General features: G+C 41.6%; 2 protein-coding genes across 2 annotated transcripts in view; one reads left to right on the plus strand and one right to left on the minus strand.

Moving 5' to 3' along the window:
• The window catches only part of LOC103518384, an 11,921-nt gene extending 10,759 nt beyond the window's left edge, over positions 1-1,162 (plus strand). The window contains exon 4 of the mRNA XM_026830201.1: positions 700-1,162. Within this exon, the coding sequence (XP_026686002.1) occupies positions 700-1,162 (463 nt within the window). The remainder of the gene's footprint in view (positions 1-699) is intronic.
• A 4,265-nt stretch (positions 1,163-5,427) lies between these two features.
• LOC103518385 (MFS-type transporter SLC18B1-like) lies at positions 5,428-9,000 on the minus strand. The gene is made up of 3 exons (XM_026830202.1): positions 8,764-9,000; positions 7,143-7,238; positions 5,428-5,697 (listed from the first exon to the last, which is right to left on the minus strand). The coding sequence occupies exons 1-3, from the start codon at positions 8,875-8,877 to the stop codon at positions 5,428-5,430; spliced, it is 480 nt and encodes a 159-aa protein (XP_026686003.1). The 5' UTR covers positions 8,878-9,000.
• Between the last annotated feature and the right edge of the window lie 2,124 nt (positions 9,001-11,124).

Consider the following 11,124-nt stretch of genomic DNA (forward strand, 5'->3'; position numbering starts at 1 on the left):
TGAGTACACCACCCCCTTCCCCCCCCCCCCCCGGTGGTTTGCTGCTTTGGGGTGGCTGTTGGGATGCCAGCAGTTACAGGGGAACCGATGTGACGCAGGAGAGCTAATACCAGAAGTTTGATAGAAGGATCTGTAACTGTTAGGTCTTATCGTCCCAAAATTGAAGAGAGAGGAAAGACAGGATAGGAGAAATCCATCTGTTCAGAGAACAAAATCTATCTGTTTAGGATAAAATCCGGCCCGGGCGGGAATCTACCTAGCCCTTACAAGGCAGACGAGCTACCCTTCAAGCTAACTGGTCATTTTGAAATTTTGGATCTGCTATTACCTTAGGCCAGTCACTCACAATCAGGTAGACCTGATTAGGTGTCATGTCTACCTAATAAGTAGTGTGTGTGCATCAGGACATCAGGTAGATCTGACAGACGGACCGTTTCAGCCGAATCTGTTAAGTCTACCTGATGCCTGATGGTGTGTATGTGTGCTCATCAGATATTAGGTAGACCTGACAGGAGGACCTTTTCAGCCGTACCTGTCAGGTCTACCTGATAGTGAGTGTGTTCATCAGGTATCAGATAGACCTGATAGGTGGACCTGATCAGCCGTACCTGTCAGATCTACCTGATAGTGAGTAGCTGGCCTTAGCACTAATACAGTCACTTTGAACTTTCATAATTTCCCCTTATTATCTCCCTACAGGGAACTCAACGAACTACGCAAGCCCACCTCGGACAATCCGGAAATCCTGCGCTTCTTCCGCTACATGAAGGCGGCTAAGGACGGGCAGGACCAGTTGGACTGCGCAGAGGTCTACAGCGCATGCGCAACCGGGAGCAGAGGAGGGGGAACGCTGGAAACCAGTCCGCCCATGGTGACGACGTTTAACGACATTAACCGATTGGTGCACGCCCGGAAAATGCAACTTCGGAACGAATCGGAGAGCCAATCAACTAACAGCGTTTCGGCGCATGCGCAGAGGAGCGAATCGACGCAGGAGAGTCAATCAGCGCAGAACGTTTCGGCTCATGCGCAGAGTGAGTCGGATCAGGGGAGAGAGCTGAGTGCGCAGGATCAGGGGATCCAATCAGGGCAGGAGGGGGTAGAATCAACGCATGCGCAAGGGAGTGAATTAAACCAGGGGAAGGATGTGAGAACACTCTGATATTATATCGTCTACAAGGACATTTTGTGTCGTTCGGAATTAAATCGTGACGTGTGTAGTGTGATCAGCCAACACTCATATTAAATTGCCTACAGGACATTCGGAAAGAAATCGGATGAAACTCACGACAAGTGTGAGCAAACTACAAGGTAAATGTCATATTGTCAATAGTTAGGTGTGTTCTTAAACGTTTCAGAAGTCAATATTAGGAATCTATTTTATCTAGGAGGTCTATTTAATTCGGGTAGTTCAGCTGATAAGCATAGATTCCATGGAGGTCAATATGAATTCCAGGAATGAATGAATGACCATGTGATGCAGAGATGTCGTTTGATATGTCCATTTCATCTAGGAGGTTTATTTGTTTCGGATAGCTCAGCTGATAAGCATAGATTCCATGGAGGTCAATATGAATTCCAGGAATGAATGAATGACCATGTGATGCAGAGATGTCGTTTGGATTGCCTACAGGACATTCGGAAAGAAATCGGATGAAACTCACGACAAGTGTGAGCAAACCACAAGGTAAATGTCATATTGTCAATAGTTAGGTGTGTTCTTAAACGTTTCAGAAGTCAATATTAGGAGTCTATTTTATCTAGGAGGTCTATTTGATTCGGGTAGCTCAGCTGATAAGCATAGATTCCATGGAGGTCAATATGAATTCCAGGAATGAATGAATGACCATGTGATGCAGAGATGTCGTTTGATATACCATACACATGTTTGATCAACAGGTCAGGACTGTTAGACCATTGAGTCACCAAAACCTGGTCAATTGCTCTAAAACTTGAGATTGGGATGGGATTCATGGGTTTTCATGGGATTCATGGGTCACAATTGGGTCAGTCTCTACATGAGCCCATCACCCAAACCCATGTTGCTCTCTTATCTTTTAATTTCTACTTTCCTTATTCTGTTGATGTTTCTATAAACGTAAACATAATTTTAATTTGCGTTTCATAAATTAAATCTAATCAGGTGCAATGGCGCAATTACAATGAGGCAAAATGAAGCATGGTGCAGTGAAACATGTTTCCAGGCAACAACTAGGATGTTGCACTGAAGACTGAAGCATGCATCCAAGGCATTTCAGTTGACGCGCGACGCAATGACGTAACGGTCAACATTGGGGATGCTTCAAATATATTGCATTGGATTGATTTGTTCTGGGAGCCATGCTTACGTAGATGTTGCCTTGAATCATGCTTCATCTTCATTGCTGCATGCAACATTTTTCCCCAGTGTAATTGCTCCTTTAAGGTTATCTATTTGTACTTTGTTTTGGAATAGAACTCAACACAATTATGCTGGAGTAAGTGATTTTCACGAATCAATGAAATTTTGCCTACGCATGAGAAGAAAGTTCTCGTAGGTGAGCAAGGCAAACAATTTTATGAATGAAACCCAAAGTTTCATTAATAATTAAAGGACGGACGGACGGACTAATGAAACCCATTCATAAAATTATTTATTTGTCTTGTAAGCGCTAGGTCGTGGGTTCAATTTCCGCCCGGGGCTTTTTCAATGTCAACAATATCCCCTTTGTAAATAGAACTGCCTAGAAAACCAAAGACGGAATCTTGCCAGACTAGTTAGCTTGTAGGATAGCTATTTTGCCCGGCCCGGAATTAACTTCCTAAACAGATAAGGTTCGTTCTCGGAGGGACTGGCTTCCTCCTACTGGCCTCCTTGTCTCTTCGATTTCAGGACAATAAGACCTCAGAAGTTACAGTTCTCTCTATCAGACCTCTAAAATAAAATAATAATTCAAACTCTAGTCGAGTTAAAATAAGAACACACTTCGTTCTTTCGATTAGGAAACCAGGACCAGAATTTCATCATTCCAACTTTCTTCAACGCCCGGAGTTTAAGTTCACACTTTCTGCGAGTGTTTAGTATACCTAGCTCAGGTTATCAGCACATTGAGCCTTCTTTTGCTAAGGTCAACCCTCTAGTTCCGTAGTACCTAACTCGATAACCCCGTCACGAGTCAGTTAATACCTAGGGGCCAATCGACCAATTAACACGAAAAATGAAAAACGTGAAAAATTAATGAAGGAAACACAAAAGTTTTTTTTTTTTGCTTATTTTTTGCCGAAAAATTGTGTGGTTTTTGGGTTATAAAAGTTCACCAGTTTCCAATACATCACAGGAGTCAAACACGTTAACATTGTTGGTATTCTGGCTTTTCGGTGGTACGAGGTTTTTCTGGCTTTTCGGTGACATTACCGTGAGTAGGTAGATAGGCAGGTTAGAGCAGGGCAAAACTCTCGTCACCTAAAAACATTAGAACACCTAAAGAACAAAAACACTTAAAAACAATACATGAGGACATTTGGAAATGTCTTATTTTTATCCTTATAGGCAATACTAGTTTCCAAGATTGACACCTCTAATTCCAAAACAAAAATCACAATACTAACCCCAAGATAACCTTTCTATTCTATTCTTAGACGTAAATCTGATGGGATGCGATAATCCGGTTATGTAAGTATAGTAATACGAACTGATAAGTGTAATCTCCATGTATTATAATCTCCATTTAAGGTGTGGGTGATGTACAACCTACTCTGTACTCGCACAACAGAATGAGGTGCTACATGTAACATCAGAATACTGCATGATTCTGGAGTTTTACATAATTCTGTGTCCAACTCTAATGTTCCTAATGTAGGTGACAATGGTGACATAGTAAGAACTGTAGTTAACAACTATACATGGTACACAATATACATATTACATATGTGAAGGTACTTAGGCACCTAGTGTAACAACTGTAACAAGAAGAACCAATAGGATTCTGGTGCTACGTAACAGTCGGTATGTACGGTGTAGGTTTTGTAGGTAGGTATGTAGGTAATACAATACAGCATCAATTTCTATTCTGACCATTTTGTCATAAGTGGAGAGAGATGACATATTTGGTTACATGACTGAATTGACCAGATTGACCATGCATTTCATATTGAACTGCTTGCATTGTAAACGGAATACATTCAGATAAATTCGACTCATATGATGACCTGGGATTCATCCCATTAAGTCCAAAATCTACATCCCTTTCAATTCTCTTCTTTCTTCATCTAGTAATTAGAAGAAAGTTAAAACGAAATTTCCTAGATCCACCCGCATCTAAATCCTCTCTTACAGTGTCACTGGTCACTGCCCTCATCCATCACCAAGTACACCTACAACAATTCACTAAGTCTAAGTACTCCTACCCGTACAGAGAGTTAGATAACACCACAACCAACTGTCAACAAAGCAATGACCACACAAACTTTCACATCTTTGTTCATAATTTGTTCACAATGCAAATTTGTTTCTCGGAACAAATTTATGCAAGTAACGTGTTCTTTGTCAAAATCTGGGGCAGTAGATTCTTTTATATGTTTACTATGGTGTTCCGGGGATTACCCAAACTGGGAAGTGCCTGGAGTTACTATCTTCTTGTGTTCCAGTTTGTAAGTTTCTCGTCTAGGTGTGAAGAGTGAGTCATTGAGGTGCGTCAGATACGAATTGAGGTGCTAGAGTAAGATTATGTGGTCTAAAGAAACATTGTCTAAAGACTGAAAGATGAGTTGGGAGTTAGGATGGGGAATTCTGAATCTTTCTGATTGAGACATCTCTGTATGAAGCATCAATTCCAAAAATCTGATTGAAAAAAAAAATTGTTTCAGTGTGACTTAAAGTTGTCTCCAAACATAGTCGATTGGCCGTCGATCAACGAGGAAAATCTATGTTGTTGAGGCAGTGTGGACGGGTCAGTCGACATCGATCGGTGTCTCCAAACATAGTCGATTGGCCGTCGATCAACGAGGAAAATCTATGTTGTTGAGGCAGTGTGGACGGGTCAGTCGACATCGATCGATGGCCGGTCGACTATATGTGGACACACTTTTAGAGCGAGAATTGTTGTGGGGTGTAAATCATAGGAAAAAGCCTTTAAAAGTGAAAAAGTGCCCCTCTTACCAAGAAGAGTAATCAAACAGAGATTGGCATTCAGTACCGCTTTCTATCATTCCTACGGGATTTTTTGGGCTTCACCCCTTCACTAACACTTTTTTCTCAAAAAAGTGTCCTACCTATAAGTGTCAGGGATCAAACCTCGATTCTTTGACCAAGTGATATCAAACTCCAATCAAACATTAACTTTTTCCCAGAAAAATTATCTACTTTAAGCCAGTGATTCTCAACCTTTTTTTACTCATAGGCCCTTTTCATGCTAATATTTTATAGAAATCGCCATCCTTTGCTTTAAGCTACTTGGAAAAAAATAATAAAATAACAATAATAATAATAATACTCACAAACGTAGTGGCCACATTGTCCGGAAACTCCATGGCGATGATGGCAAAGCTGGCTGTCAGGAAGGCCGCATTGCCCATGGCCTCGACAATCCGGATGACAAACGACAGGATGATGAACGGGTAATGGCCTTCGACCATGTCCAGACAGCCGAACAAGATGGCACATATGCCGGTGGTGAAGATACCCCCGTTGAAAAGGTACTTGGGTCCGATTTTGTTCAGCTGAAAAGCGAGAAAGATGGTAAAGATTAGCTTGAAGGCTTGGAAAAATTGGACGTCGTGAAGATACCCCCATTGAAAAGGTACTTGGGTCCGATTTTGTTCAGCTGAAAAGCGAGAAAGATGGTAAAGATTAGCTTGAAGGCTTGGAAAAATTGGATATCACTGAGATTTATAAATTGTTAATACGAATTACATTCTATTCCATAACGCAACCTCCGTGGCCGAGTGGGTATGACACAAGGCGTGCTCGCCGAAAGTCCCGGGTTCAATTCCTGGTGGGGTCGGAGTTTTTTAGGCTCTGTGTTTGGAGTTGAGTACCTAATAGCTACTTTCATCGAGTAGCGACCAGTGGCGGCATTAGCGTGGCCGAGTGGGTATGACACAAGGCGTGCTCACCGAAAGTCCCGGGTTCAATTCCTGGTGGGTTCGGAGTTTTTTAGGCTCTGTGTTTGGAGTTGAGTACCTAATAGCTACTTTCATCGCGTAGCGACCAGTAGCGGCATTACCAGTGTAAAAGATTGATGATATGAGCAGATGAGAATTTCCGTTGAAGAGGTACTTGGGTCCGATTTTGTTCAGCTGAAAAGCGAGAAAGATGGTAAAGATTAGCTTGAAGGCTTGGAAAAATTGGATATCACTGAGATTTATAAATTGTTAATACGAATTACATTCTATTCCATAACGCAACCTCCGTGGCCGAACATTGCAAATATTTAGGTGAAATGCTAAGGAACTTGTCAATATCCTACGCTTCCTACGCAGTCTCTGTGTCTCTATGTGTGATTAAATGCTTTTACCTAATACTATTACTCTGCTCGTAGGTATTGCCAGTACATAGATAATAATAGGTAATGGTCTTCACAGTTCATTGTAGGTACGTTTGTCTATCCAAGAACGGAAAAGTTTGCTCAGAAAATTTCCGCCCTGGCTGGGATTCGAACCGAGCACCTTCAGGTTAAGAGTCAGTGCTCCACTCGGCCACTGAGGTTAGTAGTAGGTACCTATATGTAGTTTTATTGTGATTCCTTAGGACCAGCACTCACTATCAGGTAGACCTGACAGGCGGACCTTTTCAGCTGTACCTGTCAGGTCTAATACCTGATAGTGAGTGGCTGGCCTAAGAGGTAAAACCTGAAGGGAGTGTCTAAAATCGCAAGGCCACTGCCTGATTTCAGTTAATCTCAATATGCCGAAAGTCCCGGGTTCAATTCCTGGTGGGGTCGGAGTTTTTTAGACTCTGTGTTTAGAATTGAGTACCTAATAGCAGTAATAGCTACTTTCATCGAATAGTGACCAGTGGCGGCATTACCAGTGTAAAAAGATTGATGATACGAGCAGATGAGAATTAATAGTAAAGGAGGCACTTCGTAATGCTGTGATAGAATTGAACCCGCGACCCAGTGCTTACAAGGCAGAAAATACTTTATTGAGTTCAAGAAACTTACATGTTGTCCATAGAAAGGACTGATCAGAAATACGACAAGCTCGAACACTCCAAACACAAAGCCATACTCGGTGGGCGTGGCTCCTTTCTTTTCCGCCTGAAATCCATACAAAATAAACAAACAAGAATCAGTACTGAGCCGAGCTTTTGATAAAATTATTGAACTTTGAATGGATAAAGTTAAATCGATTAAGTTCGATAAATTTATCGATGAGGATGGTGGTCTGACTGGGAGACCTGGTCACTGGTCAGGGAGCAGACTAGTGTCTTGCCGTAGGACTATAAATAGAGATCATACACCGCCGCCACAACAACAACAACAGCAACAAAAACAATATGAGGATGATGTAGTAGTCCTTGCCTCATCATTCGGTTTGATAAATAGCATTTACATAAAGTCAACACTTCATTTTTTCTCTTTCCTTTTAGTCTTTCATCGCCAACTAATAGTAAAGGAGGCACTTAGTAATGCTGTGATAGAATTGAACCCGCGACCCAGTGCTTACAAGGCAGAAAATACTTTATTGAGTTCAAGAAACTTACATGTTGTCCAAAATTAATAGTAAAGGAGGCACTTCGTAATGCTGTGATAGAATTGAACCCGCGACCCAGTGCTTACAAGGCAGAAAATACTTTATTGAGAGCGGCAGTACCAGTGTAAAAAGATTGATGATAAATGAGAATAGTAAAGGAGGCACTTCGTAATGCTGTGATATAATTGAACCCGCGACCCAGTGCTTACAAGGCAGAAAATACTTTATTGAGTTTAAGAAACTTACATGTTGTCCATAGAAGGGACTGATCAGAAATACAACAAGCTCGAATACTCCAAATACAAAGCCATACTCGGTGGGTGTGGCACCTTTCTTTTCCGCCTGAAATCCATACAAAATAAACAAACAAGAATCAGTACTGAGCCGAGCTTTTGATAAAATTATTGAACTTTGAATGGATAAAGTTAAATCGATTAAGTTCAATAAATTTATCGATGAGGATGGTGGTCTGACTGGGAGACCTGGTCACGGAGCAGACTAGTGTCTTGCCGTAGGACTATAAATAGAGATCATACATCGCTACAACAACAACAACAACAACAACAACAACAACAACAACAACAACAACAACAACAACAACAGCAACAAAAACAACATGAGGATGATGTAGCAGTCCTTGCCTCATCATTCGGTTTGATAAATAAAGACCTGGCTGACCTGGTCAAGGAGCAGACTAGTGTCTTGCCGTAGGACTATAAATAGAGATCATACACCGCTACAACAACAACAACAACAACAGCAGCAGCAGCAGCAACAACAACAACAACAACAACAACAGCAACAAAAACAACATGAGGATGATGTAGCAGTCCTTGCCTCATCATTCGGTTTGATAAATAGCATTTACATAAAGTCAACACTTCATTTTTTCTCTTTCCTTTTAGTCTTTCATCGCCATTCTTATTTCGTAGCAGTGAAACAACTGCTAAACTGCTATACATGAAACAACTGCTATACATTAGACTCGTGTGGTCTGTGTCGTAGCACGTCGTAGTATGTCCCTCAACTTACCTCGTGCGGATAAAAGGATCTGTGTCGTAGCACGTCGTAGTATGTCCCTCAACTTACCTCGTGCGGATAAAAGGGCGCTTGTAGCGAGACGCAAATGGCATTGCAGAAGTCCGCTATACTGAACACTATCAATGTCAGCCACTGGCGCTTCGTAAATGCGTTCAGGTTCATTCTAACAGCCTTTGACGATGATTCTCAAGGTCACCTGGTTTTTGTGTTCTACCTAACCATCATAGAGCGCGCTTCGGAATTTGTTCGCCGTAGAGTTGACATTGGAACTTGGTGCTGATTGTCTGAAAAACAATGGGTCATACAGGACTTCAGGTAGAAACACACTATTATCACGTCACGTGAGCTCATGTGGAGTCAGAAAGATGTTCAATGTTTTCCCATAATATTGTAGGTAATTTCGTTCAGGACAGCCACACTACTATCACGTGACGTGAGCTCTTATGACGTGATAGTTGCGTTTCTGACTTTCTACCTTTACCCTCATGTCAAACCCAAGGCCCAGGAAAACACTTTGAGGTAAAAATCAATTATTTCAGTGTACAAATCAAAATGCAGCATTTTCGATCAAAGTTTAAAATGCTGCATTTTGGTGCTGATTGTCTGAAAATTAAACAATGGGTCATATTTTCTTTTTGTATGACTGCCTAGATTCTAATGTAACTATGCAATGTGCTAAGCACTAAACATTACCTAGTGTCCTAGTTCCTAGTTGTACCTTTTCGAAAGGTTAAGGCCTTTTAGGCCAGCCACTCACTATCAGGTAGACCTAACAGGTACACCTGATCAGGTCCACCTTAAACAATGGGTCATACAGGACTTCAGGTAGAAACACACTATTATCACGTCACGTGAGCTCATGGGGAGTCAGAAGGATGTACCTACATCAGTTCAATGTTTTCCCATAATATTGTAGGTAATTTCGTTCAGGACAGCCACACTACTATCACGTGAGCTCACGTGATGTGATAGTTGCGTTTCTGACTTTCTACCTTTACCCTCATGTCAAACCCAAGGCCCAGGAAAACACTTTGAGGTAAAACAAATCAAGACTAGAGCCCGTTCTCCCTTTATTCCCAATATAATGTTTAAGTCACCCATCCATTTATTGGCCTTCCTCAGCGTAGCTTAACGTAGGTAACGCTAACACCGGTCTTAAATGATCGACTGAAGTGTTATCTAAAACTTTCTCGCTTTGAGTTCATAGGTCGTCGCGACAAATTTCAAGATCAGAGATTCAGATTCATTCTAACAGCCTTTGACGACGATTCTCAAGGTCACCTGGTTTTTGTGTTCTACCTAACCATCATAGAGCGCGCTTCGGAATTTGTTCGCCGTAGAGTTGACATTGGAATATGTGAAAAAAAAAAATCCCCCAAAAACCAGTTTTTTTGTTTCTTTGGCTTTATGGTTTTCTGGACAAAATTTGCACCACCATTTTCGTGATCCTGGTAAAAAGACCTTTAATTTGATATATAGGTCGACCAGGTTTGGATAAGTCCTTCTATGGGAACAGACAGACCTTTAATTTGATATATAGGTCGACCAGGCTTGGATAAGTCCTTCTATGGGGACAGACAGACCGACAGACAGACCGACAGACTGACAGACAGACCGACAGACGACACCGAAGCGAATACAATAGTCCGTCCACTATACCTTTTATTATTACTATTGTAATTTAATAAAGGAAGGACGGACTAAAAAACACCAACTCTGACTGGAATCGAACCGAGACCTCCAGCGTGCCAGCATATAGTGTGATCCGCGCTGAGTCATGGAAGATTATCCTCTGACATAACATTACCAAGTCATCAGGAACATAAACTCCTACACTTTCAAACTTTAGTTCCGCGTGAATATTCTGTTTTATTACATGTTTATTACTCCTTTATGATCACATCATTGCAAATATCTAGGTGAAATGCTAAGGAACTTGTCAATATCCTACGCTTCCTACGCAGTCTCTGTGTCTCTATGTGTGATTCAATGCTTTTACCTAATACTATTACTCTGCTCGTAGGTCGTAGGTATTTCCAGTAGGTACATATTAAGTAATAATTAATAATAGGTATTGGACTTCACAGTGCATTGTACCCATGTCTATCCAAGAACGGAAAAGTTTGCTCAGAAAATTTCTGCCCTGGCTGGGATTCGAACCGAGCACCTCCAGGTTAAAGAGTCAGTGCTCTCAACCACTCGGCCACTGAGGTTAGTAGTAGGTAGATGTAGTTTTATTGTGATTCCTTAGGACCAGCACTCACTATCAGGTAGACCTGACAGGGGGACTTTTCAGCCGTACCTGTCAGGTCTATCTGATAGTGAGTGGCTGGCCTAAGAGGTAAAACCTGAAGGGAGGGTCTAAAATCGCAAGGCCACTGCCTGATTTCAGTTGATCTCAATACAATA

Source organism: Diaphorina citri, unplaced genomic scaffold, assembly GCF_000475195.1.
Source record: "Diaphorina citri unplaced genomic scaffold, Diaci psyllid genome assembly version 1.1 scaffold2172, whole genome shotgun sequence".
NCBI lineage: Eukaryota > Metazoa > Arthropoda > Insecta > Hemiptera > Psyllidae > Diaphorina > Diaphorina citri.

Bases quoted from the DNA above. Each gene is read 5' to 3' on its own strand.
- LOC103518385 (XM_026830202.1), bottom strand. From the start codon at position 8,877: ATGAACCTGAACGCATTTACGAAGCGCCAGTGGCTGACATTGATAGTG. The intron at 7,239-8,763 runs GTAAGTTGAGGG...TATGGATTTCAG, and splicing joins CGCCCTTTTATCCGCACGAG to GCGGAAAAGAAAGGAGCCAC. The intron at 5,698-7,142 runs GTAAGTTTCTTG...CTCGCTTTTCAG, and splicing joins GTCCTTTCTATGGACAACAT to CTGAACAAAATCGGACCCAA.